Source organism: Psittacula echo (assembly GCF_963264785.1).
Source record: "Psittacula echo genome assembly, chromosome: 1".
In the NCBI taxonomy this organism is placed as follows: Eukaryota; Metazoa; Chordata; class Aves; order Psittaciformes; family Psittacidae; genus Psittacula; species Psittacula echo.
In genome coordinates this window covers 24783175-24805458 of record NC_137735.1, presented here as the reverse complement: position 1 = coordinate 24805458, position 22284 = coordinate 24783175, and the positions used below count along the sequence as shown (strand labels likewise).

The 22284-nt window shown below is 39.2% G+C and overlaps 1 protein-coding gene across 1 annotated transcript; it reads right to left on the bottom strand.

The window, feature by feature from the left end:
* Nucleotides 1-581: 581 nt before the first annotated feature.
* PGM2 (phosphoglucomutase 2) lies at nt 582-20782 on the bottom strand (the record flags this gene model as incomplete). The annotated part of the gene is made up of 14 exons (XM_080632217.1): nt 582-781; nt 1488-1621; nt 2265-2454; nt 5029-5158; nt 5928-6021; nt 6143-6323; nt 8783-8880; nt 9590-9779; nt 10737-10930; nt 12396-12479; nt 14100-14184; nt 14540-14646; nt 15474-15641; nt 20711-20782. 14 exons carry the CDS (start codon nt 20780-20782, stop codon nt 679-681), a joined length of 1830 nt encoding a protein of 609 aa, XP_080488343.1. The 3' UTR covers nt 582-678.
* Nucleotides 20783-22284: the final 1502 nt, after the last annotated feature.

Genomic DNA, 22284 nt, shown 5'->3' with positions numbered 1-22284 from the left:
CTAACTATGCTCAGTTCAGCAAAGCAACAGAAAGGTGTTGTATGTAAATACATTATCTTAATATGTTCATGGTATTGAAAGGCAGTTTAGTACACTTAGTATCTCTAACTTGGAATAAGACTTATAGTCCCACGGCAAATGGATCTTCAGCAAATTCACTATGAGTTTCTTGTTCATTTGGACCTAAATCTCCAAGAAAGATCACTGTTTCTGAAACATCTCTCCCAAGTTTGTCAAAGTCTCACCACAGGTTTACAGTGCTTCTTGTTAACAGAATTTGCTTTGCAAATCTAAACCTAGATAAAGTTGGACAGTGTGATCAGATTACTCACACAGAAAAGAAATAAAAGTCCCCACAAAACAGGCTGCATTTCAGAAATCAGGATAGTACTTATTTAATTAAAACATTTGATTGAAATACATTTGATTGAAATACACGTGCAACTTTTAGTTCATAAGGCTTGTAGTTCAACTGATTGGTTTTTTTTGGTCCTTCAAAGGTAAAGGTACTTTCCTTCTAAAATAAAATACTAGATCCAAGAGTACCCAGAATAACTCTTAATAAAAGCAGAAGTCTTTCTAGTTGAGTTCTCAGATGTTTGGTCCTAAAAATCCTTACTTCTTAAATAATGCACTTCTAGTGCTGCAGAAGCCAAATAAGGCAGTAATTTTGCTATTTTACTCAGTCTTTCGTTGAAGATTATTTTTTTCTGGTTGAAAGAAGTGTTTTTCAAGAGCATTGACCAATTCATCTAGTTCCTTCTTCAGCTGCTCAACATCACTGAGAAAACAAAATCCACGCAAATACAGAAACACAGTGTCACAGTGGAGAAACAAAAAAGCGTATTTTCAGTCTGAGGAATTTTTAAGTCTTTTGCATTGTTTTAGACAAACATTAGCTATTCATACTAATATGTACACTTGATTTCTTATGGTAATGCACTGATGTTCACTTCCAACTGATGCACATGAATAAAGGCACTTAAGACTATGGAGAAACATAAAACTACAACATAATCTAAAAAAGAACAGCCAGTTTGAGTTCAGATCTTCTTTTACTAAATGTATGTGATTAGAAATGTAACTTTTATACTTGCAATAGCATCTGCAGATGAATTTTCATCTGTGAAACAGCATTATTCTCATTACAGAAGTTAATAATTGCTTACCTATAGATAGACTACAAGATTTCCAAGGCTATCACTCAAGGATATAATTACTAACCACAGAAGGGTTTAAAATATATTAGGACACTTCATGTATAGTTATATAAGTTTTCACTGAATGCAAAACCAAGTTCAAAGGAATTTCAGTAACAAGAATGCGTCAACAAATTTTGTACAATTGAAGCTTTATGCAAATACATTTGCTAAAATAATGACTGTACTAATATTATTTGATCCTGGAGAGCCCTTTCCCCACCAAAACAATACCAAAATCTGCACAGCCCCTATTACACAGAATTGACTGCTGTTGACTGACAATACCTGTTTCCAGGAGGTGCACAAAGTTCCGAATAGTATTTGATCTTTGGTTCAGTACCACTGGTTCTCATTGTGGCTACTCCTCCATTAGCAAAAGTGAAAGTTATCATTTGGCTACTTTTACTAGTGGGAAGTATCTAGAAACAGTAAGAATAATTGTTTTAGAAGCTTGGAAAGTGACTATAAATAATGAATTCAAGACAAAACCCATGACTTGATGTTGTGTAATACAGCTAGAGGATCATGTAAAGTTCAGCTTTGCTCTGTTTTCATCATTGTGGTCTTGAACCCACAATAGGCAAATGACAGCCTTACCATCAACCTCGAACCTGGTAGCAGTACAATGCTACTAGGTAGTTCATTTCAAATGTAGTCAACATTTTTACTGCAGATAGAAATTGCTCTGTGATGGCATTTCCCAGGAGGAAAAGAGACATAAACTGTGGAAAACTAAAGAACCCAAAGCCACATCTCAGTAGACAGTTTAACTGAAGAAAATAATGCAAGATTGCTGTAGCAAGACAGCAAGATTCTCCTACTTCCCTTGACAGTCTGTCATCCTGGAGACAAAAAATACCACACAAGCAAACAAAAAACCCCATCCCTCCCTCCACCCTAACCTTCATTTCCTCTCACCAGGGCAAAGCAATTATCCCCAGTCTAACTCATTTTAAGACTCAGGATGTCACATAACATTTCGAGTGTTTCTCTATAGAAATTTTTATATATGTGTATATACATACTTCTATGATTTAATATAATTAAAAAAAATATACTTACAGCCTTTTGATCTGGCTGACTGCTGTCATACCCAGTAGTTAGATCCCTAATCCCAGAAACTTTAAATCTACCACAAGATTTTGGGTATGTGTTTTTTCCATCAAAATTTCTAAGATTGTCAAAAAGCTGTTGAATAACTTTTGGATCATGGCAGATGAAATATGAAGCTTTGGTAATATGGAAGCCATATCTGTGAAGACATAATACGAATGAATGGAAGAAACAGTGTTCAGAGTTGTACACCATACACATTATACAACTTCCTATAAAGCAAGAATCTCTTCTCATGGTTACCTAACTGTAGCATCAGTTCCCCCACTTTCAATCTTAAAAAGGCCTTGACAGCTTAATTGTCCTAATTTGCATACTTCAAAGAAACTTCTGTGCAAACACCTTTTCCTTTCAATGATTACAAATGAGAAAAAAAAGAAGTCATTATTGACTTGGAAAGATATAATCACCATAGGAGAACACTACATCTAAATAGCTTCTTTGACTGGACTTCAGTTGACCTTTTCTGAGTAAAACAGATTCCAGACTGTTTTCTCTAGTCATAGTTCAGAAGCTGCTCTCTCGTTAAAGCGTCTCTACTCAACCAAATTGTTCTGAACATTGTTTTTTTATCTTATTTGTTTGCTGCCAGGTAATATGATGCAGAATCAGCATCAAACACAAATGACCTGCTCATACTGACTTTTCAAAACAGCACACTGTTGAAAGGCATACAAACCTGGACTGGTTGTTTAAGTGAGCTAAAGATCAACACTTCATTTGTTTACAAGATGCCAGGAAATGTCTGAAGGACAGAATCTTTCGTTAATACTAGGATGTTCCTGTTAGAAACCTGAAAGATTCCTTAAATGGGGTCATGAAGGGGGCCTACAAGGATGCTGGGGAGGGACTATTCATCAGGGACTGTAGTGACAGGACAAGGGGTAACAGGTTCAAACTTCAACAGGGGAAGTTTAGATTGGATATAAGGAAGAAATTCTTTACTGTGAGGGTGGTGAGGCACTGGAATGGGTTGCCCAGGGAGGTTGTGAATGCTCCATCCTTGGCGGTGTTCAAGGCCAGGTTGGATGAGGCCTTGGTGACATGGTTTAGTGTGGGGTGTCCCTGCCCATGGCAGGGGGGTTGGAACTAGATGATCTTAAGGTCCTTTCCAACCCCAACTATTCTATGATTCTATGATTCTATGTTTATACCAAAATGGACGGTCTGTAGTTGGTAAGTCAGTCTTGAGAATCCAGCAAGGGAATTAACAAAACCTGTCCTGTAACTTAAAGAAGTGATGAGCCTCCTAGGACTGTGTCCTTTCCCTGATCTGCATTTTCTTTTTCGAGATCTCCTTTCTATACCTCCAAAATACAGAGCAGTTTCTTCTGCTTCAACAGCAACTCACAAGACAAATCTGGCAAATATGAAGTAGCAAGGAGTAGAAAACTGCAACATTATACTACCCACAAATGAAAATCAAACACACACAACAAAGCTTCCCCCAAACAAAACAATAATTTCCCCTCCAGTTCTAGTTATCAAACATCAATTTAACAAGGAAGATTTCTATCCTTCCCTATATCTTTAGCATTTCCAAAAAAGAGTGACTATGCACAGTGACATCTTACTCTGAGGTGCATCTACAAACTGCTTTTATGCTATATATGCTCTGACTTTGAGAATCCTCTCCAGTGGCTATATACACAGGAACATAGCTAAGTTCCACTCAAGTAAATCTTTTGAGAGCAACCTGAAGCAGGTGTTTATTGCATGAGTATTTAAAAAAAAGAGAAAGTAAAAAATAGGCGCGGGCCAGAGAAGGATAATTCTTTGAAAATACACTTCCAGCTACTACTAATTAAGAGAATTCTAACTTCAGATGCTATATGTGCAGCTCTAGACATGAATTCCTCTTCCATGCACTTATACTACTGCTTCTTGAATCCACCTAAACTTCTGCCATGTATAATAGTTGATAAATCCCGCAACTGATTTCTGTTAACTGATTAAAACCTCTCAGAGGGATATACAGCTGTATATAGCCAATAATTATGGCCAGTCACAACACTTAGGAGCAATCAGCTCAAATTCCAGTATTCGGGAGCAGAAAGAACAACCAACAACCTATTTATACTATTAATAATAATAAAAAAGCCACCAAAACAACCAAACCAAAACCAAGAAATATACACACACAAAATAAAACCAAAACCTGGAATAATATCATAAAAAGCCTAACCTTAGAGCCAACTAGAATTAATTTAATCACAAGTTGCCCTGCAAGCAGGACAGAGCAAGCTGGCTTCTATGAGTATCATAAATACGCCCAAGCTACTTAGACCCATTCTGCCATCAACATTTTTGTGCATCTGTCACATTTAAGCAGCAAGAGGCACTATGCTTTCTACAACATAGCAATACTGCTAGCCAAAACCCAGGCCAATCTTCAGTAAAAGGACCCAAGAGCACGACTTCCCAGAAGTGAAAAACCTTTCAGATAAGCAAACATAAATACCTCAAAAATCTCATTAACTAATAGGGAATTAGTAAAGTAATGTTATTAGTTTTAAAATGCCTTAAAATGACACAAAATGAAGTCATGAATGTAGTCATGCCCATGAGGCAGAACTGCTTTCTAGATGGGTACTGTAGTACAATAACCCAATTTTTATTTTTTCATATATTATAGGTTGCCATTGTGTCCCTATTAACCACAGTATGTGAAATGGAGAAAATCTGAAAATTAAACAATTCTAATTGAACTCACTCATCATAGACAGCTTTCAGCTGCTGAGACAAAGACAGATTTCTGGTTGCCAAAAAGCTAGCCATCTCCGCTGTTATCACAGCAGCGCTGACACCATCTTTGTCCAGAACAGCAGGACAGCACATATACCCTAAACAAAGAAAATTATAGAGTTAAATATAGATTTAAACCAAAAGTGGAAAAAATTTATCTTCTAATCAGTGTTAATTTTGATAAGCAAGATATTTAATAGAATTTCATGATAAAGATGGATTTTTATCTTATCAGTGCCAGACGCTCCTGAGTGCTTTTGGAGCTCTCATGAAAGAGAAATGCCACACTGCAAGTAAAATGCAAGTAGAGCACTTGGTCTTAAATGTGATTGCCCTTACATGGTAACATATGGTAACACTGATAATTATCTGAGAAATCGGTCACATTTTCTCTGGTTTTCAGGTAGTCAGATACTCAAGAAATAGCTTTATAGCTTTACAATTTCATTTGCATGAATTCATAGCTTTTACTCACAGCTTTCCAGTTTATAAGTACAACTTGGAGGAGTTTTTACTTTAGTTCATTCTCATTTAAGCTTAGCTTCAAACTGGCAGGTAAACAAACTCGAAGTCCAAAAAATGTGGGTTTTTTGGCTTTTTTAAATAGCTTGTGCAGAATTTGCAGTCTAAGTCTACATAACTATGCTACTGAAGATACCTATATCTAGCCCACATTGTCATACTCGGTGCTAAACAGAGACACAAAGGATTAAAACTAGTAATATTAATCAGAACAAATGGATGATTATCATTTACTCACTGGAAATACACCCATTGTGTTGAGGACACCTTTACACTGCCATTTTTTGCAGTAGTTCTACTTTCACTATTTTACAAGATACCAGAACATAATATTTTGTTTCTTACCTATAGCTTCCTCAAATGCAAAAAGAACAGCTTTTCCCTGGTCCATGAGCTGTTTGGCACGGTTGCCCATCCACTTGAAACCTGTCAGGGTTTCCTATGGCAGTAAGAAGAAAAATAAAAAAGGCATTAAAAATAAAAACAAAGTTTTACAAAGATATGAAACTGTGTAGGAAAGCAAATAAAAGAACATGGAATAATGTGTAACTGTTGCTTACCTCAAAGTGAAAACCCTCCTTCAGTGCGATTGCTCTCAGGATTTTGGAAGAAACAGTACTGGATAACATATAGACATCTTTAATGGCACGGGTATCCCTGTTGTTATTTTTCCAGCAGGTGAAGATCCACCAGCCTAGAAGAGCTCCCAGCTCATTTCCAGAAAACACTTTCCATTCGCCACTGAAGGAGAAAAAGAATAGAAAGCATATGGATTCAAAGGATTACTCTGGAGGTGGGGGAAAAAAAAAATCTATTGGTTCTTCCATACACAAATAGTAACAAATAAACCACTGCATGTGAATTCCAAGTTACAGTAACAAGATATATGGTGTTCATTATGAGCAAACAAAAAAATTCCTCCCCCCGAAATTCTGGTTACTCCTCCATCATACATACCAGCTTTTGAGTTTATCCAAAGATGAAACAATGATATTTCCATCAGGTTTTAAGTAAAACAAAAATATGCAGCAAACAAATTATAAAATTGGTGATTAAGACAAAGCACAGAGACACGAAAACAGAATTCTCAAGCGATCAGTATTTTTAGTTGACTCAGTGACAAATACTTCTTATTTAATCATAAACATATCAATTTGTCATTGAGAAGACTGGAAAAAATCTCAAATGGGTGAAAAAGATTAACATTAACATGTTGCTAGAAACAAGAAAAACTGGAAGTAAAAGGGAAAGACAGCTGTCAAAATTGCCCAAAAATTCCCAGTCACAAAAAGGGACAAAGACACTGCCGAACTGACAAAACCCAAGACCTACAGAAACAGTACCTGTTGTGAAAGAGAAGCAGACTCAATCTCCTGCATTTACTGATGCCAACAGGCACAAAGCATTGCACAGCGACAATTTAGTGTAAGAGCGCTGAGAGAGTGTGCTCTAGCAGGAGTTTCTGTCAAAGAAGAAGTATACAGATACTGTAGAAGCCTATATTAATATTCAATTAGTGTATGAACAGCTATAGCAGGAATCTGAGGACACGGGACTGACAGTAGACAACTAAGACTGGCTAAACAATTAGCAAAGAGGTAGCACAGTGACAGCCCTGTGCTCTAAATGGTGATACATAAACTAGCGCCCCATCTTCAGGTGTCAGATAGCTTTATGTTTTTAGACAAAAAGCACGAATGATTTTGCATTCTTGCTTTAACCCATCATAACTAGCACAAACTGAAGCTTTTTATGCCTTTTCCTCAATGCTGAATTGCTAACTGAGGCTGGCAGAGGTCAAAACCATTAAACCACAAAAAATTCCAGCTAACATTGCCCAAGATGCAGAAGAGACTACCAATTAGCCCTTCTTCTAAAGGCAGAGAAGCCTACTTAGTTCATGCTGTGAGGCTAATGAGTTGAAAAAAAGCTCTCCAAAACCCCAAAAGAAAGCACTGCCACCTTTGAAGCTGCTACAAAACCAAAAGAGATTATCTTGTGAGCAAACCTGACATTTGCACTGTCTCCTTTTACTGGGTTTTTGGAATTTGTGTAACTGGCACAGGTTCAAATATTTGCATCATCCACAATCACTGAGGTGAGCAGGCATCCATCTCATCCCTTGGCTACCCAGGACTGTTGTCATGACTTTATATCTCTTTTCTGGCTCTCATGCACAGGGAGCTCATTTACACTATTTCTGTTCCAGGCCCAGCAGCAGATTTTTGTTCTGCTCCTCTCTGAGCTGAAAATCTTGAAGTTTCCATTTATTAAAGACTTATGGTTTCCAACTGCTCAGATTAGTTTCTGCTTTACCAAGGAAAAGAGAAACACCACTATTTGTAGATAGGCTACCAAGTGCATACTTCAGCTTATTTTCATTCATCAAATTAACCACAAACCAGAAATGCAAACAATTGTAGAAGTAGAGGATATTGGGAGCATGACATAAGGGGATGGCAATACTAGGTCAAGAACTACAGGTTACACATTCTATTCATCTGAAAAAATATGAAAATACCTTGTTTGAGCAAGTTTACCTTCTGTGATCCCATTCTTTGACAGGATATACATAGATAAACAATGCATGTATAGCTGGTCCTTAAAGGCAAGGCTACTATACTCATTTGGCACTGAGAAGTGCCAAACACTGATAAAGCTTAAGGTGAAATGCAGTACATAGCATCATGTATAAAAGTGGGCAACTGAGCAAAAGGGGCCTGAATCACCCAATAATTAGTAAAACGTTTGGTCTAACAGCATTTGGGAAAGAAGGAACTCGCATAAATAACAGGGATGTTCCCTGTTCTGTAAAGGTTCTCCTGAATATTCAAGTTATTATTTAATAAACATAGTATGAACAAATATTTATCAGTCTTACGAGAAAAATATCTAACTGAAACCCCACCTTTAGTAATGTCTAGCACAATCACAGCAATTCACATGCTTCTTGGCATACCTCAATTACAGCATATCAATTATTCAATATTTATTTGTACAGTGTCTAATATTAACCATTATTTCACTTACTGCCCCCACTATGGTCTGCTTCATACAGTTCTCTCACATTTCTATGTGGTTTTAGTCCAAAAACAACTACTGTGACTATTCCATCTTCCTTTGCAACACAGGTAACAAGAATCCCCCAAATGAGCCTAGCCTTTAAGTTAAAAATGTAAATAGTTTCTTTATTACCATACCTCTCTTGTTTCTCTGCCACTGCAAGTCGATCAGCATCAGGATCATTTGCTAAAATGATTTTTGCCCCATCTTTTTCAGCCAAAGCAAAAGACAATGTCTGGAAAAGTGGTAAGCAAGTGTTAATACTCCCAGGTAATTATTTCCACTTTCTTTATAGGTTTTAAATTATTTTCCCAATTTATTTAATCTCAAAAACCCAAAATCATGACCTGTCTCTACAAAAAAATAAACTCTGAGCCTGGCAGCAGCAGAGCACAGTCAGGATATTTAACTTTAGGTACATCATTCCACTTCTGCAGCCTGAGCCAAACTTTGTTTCAATTCAACTGGATGCTTTAATAACAAAGTGTAGCAGAAATACTTGTAGCAGGATTTCTAACCACCTGTGAGAACTTCTCCTGCTGCCACTGTGTTGTATCATAAAAGTTTAGTCTTCGTATTTCAGATGTAAACTGTAAAAGCTTTCCAAAACCAACTGTGAGAGTTTTTTATTATTATTTGATTTTTTAAAAGGAATTGTATCACTTCACTCTCTGTGCAGATGCTGCCCATTTTGATACAGCACAGGAAAAAGTAGTTTAAAGTTATAGCTGGTTACTACCTGACGGTTCAAAAGAGTTACTCATTTCAACGAAAGGATTCCAGCTAACTGGTCACTAAAAGTAAGGCTATGAAAACAGAAACAAAATAGTCCTTCCATGGATATTTATAGCCATGACTTCTGGAAGAAAGGAAACACTGCTTGAAAGACATCGCAACTCTTTGGGAAAAAAAAAAAAAAAAAAAAAAAAAAAGTATTTATTTACCAGAACACCTTTGCCTTCTTCTGGGTTTGGATACTTCACTGTGGGAAATTCTGGATCGGGATCCTTCTGCTCCGGAACAGCAAAAGGAGGGCTAAGGTCAAATGCCTTGAAGGCCAACTGCACAAATTTATGACCTACACCATGTACAGAAGTATGAACAAATTTCAGGTTTGTTTCCTTGTTTATATTCCTGAAATGAAACAGATTAACAGTAAAATTGGATATGGAAGAATATTATACACAAAATTGACTATATTCGGAGACAGATGACTCAGTATTCTGTCTCTCAAAGTTATAAATTAAAGGAGGCCAGGTTTTAAGGGTAATGGCATAAAAATTGGCTTAGCCTCATTTTTCAGCAATAAGTCATTCTTGATAATATCCTGGTATGTGAAAATCTCTGGGATAAGAAATATTGTACACTCTATACTCAACCAACCAACAAGATTTTTCATCTCCATCTCTGGCATGCAAGCTCGTAAGGAGACATTTAACTTCTATTCTGAAAAAGCAGCATAATTTTTCTCATAGTCCTAACTTTCTAGTAATTCTTACTTTGTTTTTAGCAATTTTAGGAATATGGTTACTGATGGTTAAAATTTTGGTAAATAGCAGATCTAACAGGTTGCAGGTTATCTAATCCATAAACCAATTGTACATGTTAATCACAAAAAGAAACAACCTTTGTGGAAGAAGTGACAGGAAAAGGCTTGTGCAAGGTGCCCAAGGCCACCAGAAGCACATGCAAAGCTAGAATGACAGAGCAAGACCTCCTGCCAGAACTGGCTTAACAGCCTAGTTCACTGTCTATCTTAAAAGCCCATTTTAAGGTTGCTGGACCATTACTGACAGCTCAAGCCCAGATGCACAAGACAGCCTCAGTCTTGCTGTGCTGTTTGGTTGATGCCTGGCCATGTAAATACAAGGAGATGATATACGCAGAAACTAATCACTCACTTTGCTGGGTTAGACTTCTGCCAGACCAGCTTTATGAAATGGCTTACTACATCACCTCACAGCTGCAGGTGCTGTGAGGCAAAGAAAGAATGGCAGGATCACAGCTGCCCTGACTTTCATCAATTTAAACTGCCTCACTGAAGTACTAGATGGAAAATCCAGTATTTTTAATGGAGTTAACACCAGTTACCTGTGAAAGCACTGTTTCTGTATGTCTTTGAAATACTCCTTATTGACCATGGCATATGGATCATGAAGTAGCAAGCTGCTGTCAATCAGTTTGTCATCCCAAGCCTGAGGCCATGGCTCTTGGTTCTCCTCAATAGCCTGAGAAATTCCTTTGTCATGAGGAGAAATGATCTGAGCACCATTTTCCCAGTAAACCTAAATAATAAATAGGATATTTGGTCACTGACATTGTAGGATAATTTGGTAATTTTTTTGTTGTCTGAGGTGCACTGGTAGAGTATTGCAGTAAACTAGGCTTAGGTACAGCCAGAGTATTCCGCTGTTCATATTCTCAGCGTTCTCTCCCACATCCCATTTTTGTTCTATAAAAAAAGCTGCTTAATTTTATCAGAAGATATCAAAATCCAAAATGAAACACAAAACAAGACCCAGCTCATTTACTGAGAAGACTCAAGTATCAGCCTGTCTGCTTGCCTTGAGATTGATAACTTGCCAGGCTATGCCATATACTTTCTCCCAGGTTGAGGTAATATCATTATATATAGAAGAATTCTTATGAAGAGAAAGTGTACAAAAGTAAAGAATTAAGGAGTGTCCCACGTTCAGCTGCATGGTTCTGAGTTACGGGCTGGGCTTAAACCACGACAAGGAGAAAGGCACAAAAACTTTGCAGCTGCGTACAGCAGCAGTGTTGCCACAACAGCAAGCACAAATACAACTAAGTTTCAGGACCTTCAGTCCTTGTAGTCTTGTTGACTCTTTACATGTCCAGGAAGAGATGAACTTACTATGTTTTACTTTTCGACAGTTGTTTGCATACTTCCTCCTACTGATGGTTTACAGACCACAGGTTTAAGGAGAGATACCTAACAGCATCTGGGCCATGCAAATATGTAGCCCAAATAAAAAAACGTTAAGAAAAAATTAAGTTGATTAAAAAAGCATTTGATAAAACACCCAAAGAAGCTATCATGATCAATACATGAAATATTAACAAAACAAAAAAAAAATTAAAAAGACATGAAGTTCTGGAAGGAGGGACAGCAAGAAATCATCCCTGCTAATGCCTTGTTTTTCTATTAAGAAGACAAAAAAGATCTCCCAAATTCCAATTTTTTAATTTTGGAAATAGTCTGTATATGACCAGTCAAGCTAGCCAGACTTCTTGTTGACTCTCTTGCCAGAGAGGCAACACAGACATGTTTTTTTCAGTGGAAAGCAGGTTTCTGTTATAGAAAAAAAAGTGACAGTAATAACCATGTCACTTAGAAAAAAAAAATGTACAAGAAATCAATGGAATTTATTCAAAACATTTTGTGCAAGCAACTTATCAGGTTTCACGTATTTTTAATTCTCAGGGTTTGTCAAATGAAAGAGATACTTTTAAATCATGAATTGCAGAAATTATTAGTGCTTTTGAAAAGAGGTCAGTTAATATTTTAAAGTGTTCCAAAGTATGCTCACCTTCCTGCTTTTTAGAGCTAAGATTTGAATTATTAGTAAAACATACTACTAGCTTTAAATATATACATCTAGAAGAGATCAAATGGTCAACTAATTTGGTCTATACCGTGATAGAAACTATACGTAATAGTACTGGCGTCTCTACATGGAAAAAAAATGTTTGAAATAAACCAGAAAATAGATCTTATAGGAATACCTTGTAACCGTTATCTTGTTTTGGATTATGGGAAGCCGTAACCATAATTCCAGCACAAAGGTTCAGATGAGTTACTGTGTATGGCTGTAACAAGAGAAAGTTATCTGAACTGAAATATGCAAAATACTGTATTATTCTCATCCATACACAATACTTCCATACTGCTGAGTGAAGAGAAAGCCAGCATGTGATTCCCACAGACTGACTCTCTAAAGCAGATGCTAAGTAGAACTTGCTCCACCAGCCCCTATGTGGCACAACTTTAGCCCTTGCTTTTTCATGTGCATCTTCCCATTTGCATATTCTCAGTGCAGTTTCAGATACTTTGTGGATCTTTACAGTAGTGTTTTTATAGAAGGAAACCAAGTGCATTTGTTGCCTACTGTAGAATGTAAATTCTGTTGGGATAATGACAGAAGTCTGTATAGAGTAGAGAATTACAGCTGAAGCAGTCTCATGCATGCTATATGTTGAGAGCAGTCTGTGGAGAAATTACTCCATTGTGGTTGAGAGGGAAACTGTTCTGGAGAGAGCTCTTATAAATTAATCCAAAGCAGATGGAGCAACTTAAAAAGACAGGCTGAGAAAGTTGGGGCTGTTCAGTCTGGAGAAGAGAAGGCTGCGTGGAGACCTCATAGCAGTCTTCCAGTATCTGAAGGGGGCCTATAAAGATGCTGGGGAGGGACTATTCATCAGGGACTGTAGTGACAGGACAAGGGGTAACGGGTTCAAACTGAAACACAGGACGTTTAGATTGGATATAAGGAAGAAATTCTTTACTGTGAGGGTGGTGAGGCACTGGAATGGGTTGCCCAGGGAGGCTGTGAATGCTCCATCCTTGGCGGTGTTCAAGGCCAGGTTGGATGAGGCCTTGGGTGGCATGGTTTAGTGTGAGGTGTCCCTGCCCATGGCAGGGGGGTTGGAACTAGATGATCTTAAGGTCCTTTCCAACCCTAACTATTCTATGATTCTATGATTTGTGACAACAAGTCCAGTTCAAGTCCTGGCTCTTTAATAGCAAATACAATCAACTGCAGTTCTTGCAACAATGCTTCCAGCTGCACTATGAAGAATCTGACCCTAAATCTACCAAAATTTGTATCAGTACAGGACTGCTGCATACAAAGCCTTCATCCTGCTGTGTTCTCTTTGCAGCACTTGCTGGAGTAACTGGTAATAAATAGGAGAAACTTCCTTTAGTGCAAAGGTAGAGGTTTTCTTTACTGCTCTAGAGGACTGACACCTAGTGATGTGATGGTGAAAATGCGGACGCATTCAACAACCCTCCCGGCATCTCATCACTGCACTCCAGCAACCTGTAGTAGCTATTTAAAAAGGCTACTTTGGATTCAATACCCCCCACCAAATGACAATAAAAATAAAGAACCAACCAAACTGAAATGTGTGTACATGTTTCAGACTTCAGACTTGGCAGCAATCTAGAAATAATGAGATGTCTTTTACAAGAAATCTGCCTGAAAGCAGGAATGAAGAGAAACACATCCCAGTGTCACTGACATTCCACTAAGCTTCTTCCTGCTCTTGCTGTGGATATTATAAACTAAATACAGCTAAATAAACATAAGACTAACTGCAGACAGATCTTAAAAAGTAAAGTGGTATGTCTGTTTTTTTTAAATGTAAGTAATGCAAGATACCTGACAGAACTTTTGGTATATAAGAAGATATATTAGGGGAACCTACCACAAAAGGAGTTGGTATTATATCTGAGAAGAGATAAACTGGAACTCCTTGGCTGATGAAGGTATTAGCAGCAAGTCTTGCAAACCTAAAGAAGTAAAGATGCCAGGGAAATAGATTCATTTTCTCACCAACTAGTTTCCTAGAATTCACAGCTTCCCCTCCTCCCCATTAAAAAAACCCCCACAATAACCAAAAGCAACCCAAACCAAACAAAACCTTACATAAACAACTATTATACAGACCCAATTTAAAATGCGTTCCCTCACTATTCCCAACAAAGCGTAACTCCAAGAACTGCTTTGGCATTAACATAATATAAAAGTACTATAAATCCCTGACCTTAAGTCACTCTCCAGAAAGAGAAAATACTGTTGAAGCAGATATAAAGTCATAATGGATCATACAAGGCATCTACAAAATACTTAAAAGCTAAAAGGTACCTTTTGCTACTCCCTCCGCTGGAAAGATGAGCCCGAGCGTCAAAACCAATCACAACTCCTCTTTTTTTCAGGTCAATGAAATTCTTCTCAAGGTATCTGCAAAATCCCTGGAGACAATAACAAATCCACCTCATCAACCCAATCTGAACATTTAATTTATCGCTGCATTAAGATGATTGCTAAGATGTTGATATCTTAAAAACATGAGCATGCGTAACATCTCACTGAACTCGACTGGGATTCAGTTTGTCTAGGATCAAGAAACACCAAGAAATATCAAAAACCTTCAAATCAATATAGTGAATCTGGACAGCATTTAAGTCCAGAACCAACTCCAGAAACAAATGACGTGATTAGCTGTGCTAGATCTCAGACAAGGAAGAGGACATCTGGCCAGTATTTCAGTTTTTCAGCTCAAATCCATCAGTTTTAAACTGAACCTCACCCTTAATAATGACACATGTTTAGGACATGATACACCACCACTCTGGGCTGCAGTAATTTAAGGTTTGGGGAATTTTTAAGCTCTCTCCAAGCAGATCTACTTTAGGACTTGCATGTATACATATAGCTTCTCTGCATTTATGTAACTTTATACATCCAGCATACACAAAGCTTAGCCAAATGCTGGCTACCTTTGGGGTTATCTGTAGTCCATCAGGACTAACTGATCCACTTGAGCTTAACTGTACCTGTGTATAAATTCAATTGCAAATCAAATATGGAAAATAACTTCTTCTAGTGGTTTAAAGCTTACCCCTACTTGTTTTCAGAGATCAGCACTTACTTAGCTACTTAATTAACATTTTTTAAAAAATGGAGGAATAGTAAAAAACCTTGTACTTCCATATAATACCCATTTGCTTGTCCTAAATGAGGCTCTCCCATTTGTATATACAATCAGTTAAGTGAGATAAAGTGCTGAACACAGTACCTGGGTTGTCTGGATAATAGTCAAGTCATTCATGTGGGAAATCCCTGCTCCCATGGCAGCTCTGAGCCCAGCTGTGCCAAACTCCATCCGCGAGCCAAAGTATTTCTGCAGCTCTCCGGCATTTCCTTCAGCAAGCAGTTGCTTCACTATTGCAGAAGTTTTGGGATTCTGTAGATATAAAATTCAGATATTCCAGAAAAGATTTCCTTTGGTTGTTTTTAACACCCTTAAGCTTCTTAACAGAACTGACTTTCTTTTCCGCTCTTTGTACTGGGTTATTTCAGTATCAAAGCATGACACACCACTTCAGAAACACCAGAACTCCTACTACATCTTCCTAATTTGAAGTCAGTACAATCTGAAGTATTACTTATTTTAGATTTAGCTCCTGAAGTACCTTGACAGCAGAATATATATCACATTCTGGGAACTGGAAAGATTTCCAAGATGTCTATTTTAATATTTTCTGGTTTTAAAACCAAAACAAAACCAAATAAAAAAGGCACATTTACAGTTCAGAGAAGTGTCATCACAACAGAAGAACTACTCTAAACATATAAGAAAGTAAGTTAAGTTGATGATTAAGAAATATTTGGTAGTTCCAAAGCACTAAAGTAGAGTTTAAAAATTAAAACCAAATCACAAAAAAAAAAAACAAAAAATCACCTTGCCCAAAGATTGGCTAACACCAGGGGAACTAAAGCAGACGCATCAGAAGATAAAGATGATAATTTGCAATATATTTGTAGGCAATGCTTGTAAAAATAAGCACAACTCTTGGGATCAAAGCTCAGCAACTGCAGCTGAATTCTTAAACAGAATGACTGTGCAGAGTGGCAAGGGAAAGGACACATCGGACTGCTTGCAAAGAGTGAGGAGTTTCCAAGTGTTTTTTTTGTTCCAAGTTTTTCTTGGTATATTGCTTGTTTAAACTCTTTATGATTATCAACTCTCTGTTTCCAAACTTAGGAATTAGTAAAGTTCTGTAATACCTACACTGCAACAACTCAATCTCAGTAACATGGGATCTGTGAAGTTTAGTGTTTGATCTTTGAAAACTGATGAGCCAAGAGGACAGATGGCACACTCCAGGCACCAGGCAACAGGGTTATGTGGAGAGGCAGCATCCTCTGCAAGTTACTCACCACATGTTTGCACACACTTTACACTGGAGTACAAAGACTACCATTTCCAAACAGACTCAAGCTTTGATTTCAAATGAAGGTCACAGACTATACTGTTTATTGGATGATCCAGGTACACATACAGTGCAAACAAACAAACAAACAAAAAAAAAAAAAAGAAAAAAAGAAAAAAGTTACTTTCTTCAGCTCCAGAAAATGCTGCAGAACACGCACAGCAGTAGGCATGTGAGTCAGCCTGCACACAAAGGTGTAAGCATTCTGCAGACCAAACTGAAACCAGGGTGCCCTAATCACTGACCTGTGCACCTGCTGCTGGACAGACACCATAGTTTAAATAAATTCTCAAAAGCTAAAGAGTCTTTGGTGCTAATGAGCAAACTGTGTAATGCAGAACAAGCTAAGTAATTTTAAAAGGCAGTTTCCCAGGTGCAATAAGCAATGAGGTACCCCATAATTATTGATTTCCAGTTTAAGAATCACCAGTCCAAGGACATGGTACCTGATACTTCCTTGTAGGAGGCTCAACATAATTCTGTGTTATTATAATTATATTCTATAATAATAAATATAATTCTATGTTATTACAGAAGAATATAGGTCAGTGTAACTATTCTGAGTTTAGGTTGTTTAAAAGTTGACCTGAACTTTTTGCTGCAGTATCAGGCCTGCATCTTGTAGGTGAAGCCTGAATGACACCTTTTGCATTGGGCTTTGTACACTGCCTGGTCACCTTTTTTCCCCTCTGCGTGAGCGTTGTGTACAAGAGTTGCCTCTTACCATTGAAACAGAGATCTCTTTAGGTAGATGCTGCACACGTTTGTACAGATGAACAGAGTAGAAGCTGTAATGCCAGTACAGAAGGGCAGCTGGGCACAAGGACATCCTATAGCTCTCACCAGGGAAATCTTTGTTACTATTGCTAGAGGGATTACCCAGGTTTGGTATTGACTGTGAAACTACAGGGATCCTCCAGTGTTTTAGATCTGGTTAAATGATGGTACTTACCCAGGTGGCTGCCTAAGTCTCAGAGTTTAGGTCCACATCATTTGCTACAGAAAACTTCACTGCATTGATTTAGTTGTTTGGGTTGTTCCCTGCTGCTTCCGCCTCCAAAAAAAAGTAACGGTAAAAGCCAGACCTTCTGTTTTGACATAGCAGAGGGATTTTTCCAGAATTACTGTTACAATTGTTTATGGCTAATTTCTTCCAAGAATCTGCATTTTATTTACTGTACAGACAACTGTTCTCATTTTGTTTCATTTAAAATTGAAACAAATGTTTCAATATGTTACAATATTGTGTGAATGTTACAACACCGATATATACAGCTAAGGAAAAAAAACCCATTAACTTTTTTAAGCAGAAAGAAGAAGCCAGACCCAAATCTCCACAGCATCTCTACTAAAGAAGGACCCAATTGTATCTGAAGGATGAAGTCCTGTGTTTTAACTTCCTTGCTGATTCTCTCAGGTTCCACTTTTTCTACTCTCAAATAAAACTGGATACAAATGCAATAATATGGATTCCTATGAGTACAAGGGCAGGTGATATAATACAGGGTTAATTTCCAGCAGCGCTTAAACATCCCCTGGGAAAACTTGAGTTATTTAATTCAATCTACACTGCGGGAAGGTTCTAGAGAGGTTTCATCAGTGCAGGAGGCCCCACAAGGATTCAGAGTAGAGGGACAGCTACTCACTAAACAGGTTTTACTTTTTACAAAAGCAGAAGCTACCTTTTATCCATACTTCTATGACTGATAAAAAGAAGAATGAAAAACATGACATCACTGCAACGAACACAGTGACAAAAACAGCCTGGTAACAAGCTCAGTAATTGCCATCCAGGTACAAACTTCCTGTTAAGTCAGCAGGGCTGTCTTTAGCCATAAAGGCTGGCTCTTGCAAACTTATTTTGTAAGAACCGCACAACGTATCATCATTAAATTTTAACTTTGCTCCACACATCAAAAAGGAACCTTTTTTTTTTAAGTGTCAGAGTAAATGGGCAAGGGTTATGTCGGATTCTTCTTATGAACATGTAAGAGCGCCTGAAAAATGAAAATACCTCATCAGTTTTGAGCAATCAGCAATGGGTATTGCATACTGGTCAATTATTACTGAGTCAAAGGCACAATCATTACAAAGAGCTAATCTTTCAAAAGTAGAGAGGCTATAAGGGATGCCGCAAGAGGTTTCCAGAGGGCTTCACGAAATAATCAGAATAACCAGCTGAAAATGAATTGGTCACACAGAAGACAGCAGAGGTGAGCCAACACAAACCTCATGAAGTTTAACCAAGCGAAGTGCAAGGTCCTGTACCCGGGTCAGAGTAATCCCAGGCACAGATACAGGTTGGGCAGTGAAGTGATTCAGAGCAGCCCTGAGGAGAAGGACTTGGAGGTGTTGGTCGATGAGAAACTAAATCTTCATCAGGGACTGTAGTGATAGGACAACGGGTAACAGGTTCAAACTTAAACAGGAAAGATTTAGGCGAGATATAAGGAAGAAATTCTTTATTATGAGAGTGCTAAGGCACTGGAACAGGTTGCCCAAAGCAGCTGTGAATGCTCCATTTCTGGCAGTGTTCAAGGCTAGGCTGGATGGGGCTTTGAGCAACCTGGTTTAGTGGAAGGTGCCCCTGCCCATGGCAGGGGGCTTGGAACTAGATGATCTTAAGGTCCTTCCCAACCCAAACTGTTGTATGATTCTATGAAGTTATGGAAATAAGAGATCCTTTAAAACCAGACTGTTTTCTCAAAATCAATTATACTGGAAAGAAACCCAGATAATAAGTGTATTGTCACTGGATGTGATACACCAGTAGTTCTGAAAGAAGTGCTGGTTTGGCAGTGCATTATCATTAATAAAACCAGAGCCGTCTAACTGAGCAGTTAACCACTCAAATGATCTTAAATAGAGAATCACAGAGAACTCGAGGCACTTCTAATAATGTTCTTTAGAACCTGGAAAAAGTACTAAAACCACAAAAGCATTATTCTGTTTTCATTGATAATCTTGAAATAAGCAGAAGAGCCTGTACCAAACAAGCCTCTGCGCTGCACAAAACCCAGAGCACTGAGCCCAGGGCAGACATTAAAGTGAGCGAAGGGGGACATTGCCTGTGTGCCCCAACACACCCAAACGAACACATTTCATGTATAAAGACAAAAAGCTATAAACCTGATAGCCTGAATACAGGCCTACATCCAAGTGGGAACTGCAGCAGCAGGGAACTACCTAAACATTATCCAGAACACCACTATGGCAAGATGGTTCTTTAGACACGTGGAATATAGAAAGATACTGCTGCACACAGTGCTGTCAAGAGCAACACTGAAGACAAACTCCTACAATGTTTAAGCACCTTAACATGATGGGAAAAATAATGCATGCTAAAGTGTTCCCAAAGAATAGCAGAAAAAGGGAGAACAGTCATGAAACAGGATAACATTGAAGATTCAGGAGTTATCTTACAGTGAGGACCACTAAGCACTGGGCAACACCACCAGAAAGAAGAGGATGGATTCTGCACTTAACCAGTGGCTTTGAAGCAAGCCCGCATGTCTCTTGAAAACAATATTATAGTAAACAAAACCATGGAGGTACCTGGAGGTTTTTAACACCGGGAGACAGACAGCACAGCGATGTGTTCTTGCCTTTAATAATTTAAGCCTACCAACCGTCCCTACAACAGAAGTGGTCAGGAACAATACAGGCCCTTTTAAATGAGGAATTCAATACTGCGCCGATACTTATCAGACCAGCTAGATGGTTTCTAGAGTGAAGAAGGGGCTGCCACAAGAGCTGACCCAGCTGCAGCGGCGGGAACCGCAGCCCCACTGCGGGAGGGGAGGGAGGAGGAAGGAGAGCAGCTCCTTTGCCAGAGGGTTCGGGAGCAGGCCGGAAAGAGCCAGCAAGTGCCTTCGCCGCCCCAGGCACTGACGCAGTTTGAAAGCCGGGGCTCGCCCCGCGCCTCCTGATGCTTGTCACGCCTGGGCCCCCACCGCCTGCCCCGCCAGGTCCCAGCGCGACCGGAGCTCCCTCGGCCCCGCAGCCCCGCGGGGAAGGGAGGGCTCCCACCGCCCCTCACCTTATCCCAGAGCAGCCACTGCTCGGCCGCGCGGCGCAGCGCAGCGTCCCCGGCGCAGCCCCGCACTGCCATGCCGCCGCCACCGCCACCGCCCCGCTCCTTCCTTCTTCCGGAGCGCGACCGCTCCGCTCCGCCCGCCGGGGCCGTGCCGGGCCGTGCCACCTCCGCCCCGCCCGCCTGCCCCGGCCTGATCGGGGTTGGGGTGGGGGTCGGGGTCAGGGGCAGAGTCGGGGCCGAGCCGCGCCGCCTGCCGTGGCAACGGTCGGGGAGCCGAATAACGGCAGAAGCGGGATGAACAGCACCGCTTGTCAGCACGTATCAAGCTGCTGCCTCCTGCTCGACATGAGTGACAGGACAGAGCTAACGCTGTTGTAGTTTGAAAGTAACTTTTCATGGCTAAGGCTCCTTGGATTCCTTTCTAAGGTCAATGTAAATCAGGGATGACCTCAGAAGAACCCCAATTTGGGATAAAGACTGTAAGCAAAACACAGACATAGTCACCTACTTAATCTTTTAAGTGTCAGATGCGCATGTGGCATCTTTATTTACTCTTTACTGCCTGTAGTGTGATAGTATGGAAAAGACAAGACCCAAGAAAAGGTTTCAGCCGTGTCTGTTTGTTTGACATGCTAACAACAGTGTAGCCAATCCTTCCCATGACAAAAATATGAACAAACTGCATTCACCTGGAGGCAAAGAGGGAAACAGCCTGGAAAAATTCAGTTTCCAGCTTTCCTTCTCAGTTGCTCTGTTCTGTATGTCCCAGAACAAGCCGGAATTCTGCACAAGCAAGCAGTGTGAAAGGGGGCATGTATCAGTGAATAGACCTGTAGCAGGGATTTTTTTAGTGTTTAGTCTCAAACTTTAGAACATGATGTGAGCTCTGTTTCTCCTTCAGTTGCCAACCATCCAACTATAGGAAGTTCTTTGTGGAAGGCACAGTCAGAGCACTCTACTTCTGCTAATCCTGAGTGGCAGCAGCCTGGCCTCACGTGCCAGTCCCTGCAGACGGAATACCAGGACAAGTCCTGGATGATTCCTAGTTGGTGCTGTGAAAAGTTGGCTGACTCCATTCCCACTTTTGGGGGCTAAAAACCCCATTCCTAATAAGAGCTTGTTCAGTATTGTGAATATGTTATTCATGTTGAAGAATGCTTTTTGTTTGTCAACAAACATTCTATATACTGCACCCTTTCAAGTCAGAACTGCTCACTGTTATCAGATGAAACACATTATTTCTATGTGTTTTCATTTATACACTAAACCATCTATTATTGGCATGTATGACTGAGTAGAATAATGAGTACTAATTGGGTAAATTTTCATAGAAATAATGACTTGTAGGGTATTTGAAAACCTTCAGAAGTTCATTAGTGTGTTACCAGAATGCATGTAAAGGAGAAATGCTACACATCGCTTGCAAAGATAATTGCTCATGTATCTCCTCCTGCACTACTGATGACTAAAAATAACTGTTAAGGTATCCCTCTGGAAAAGCTTTAAGATGAAATATCAGTGGAACTGAAGAGGAAGAAATCAGACACAGAATTATGTTGTTTGGCCACTTTTGGGAT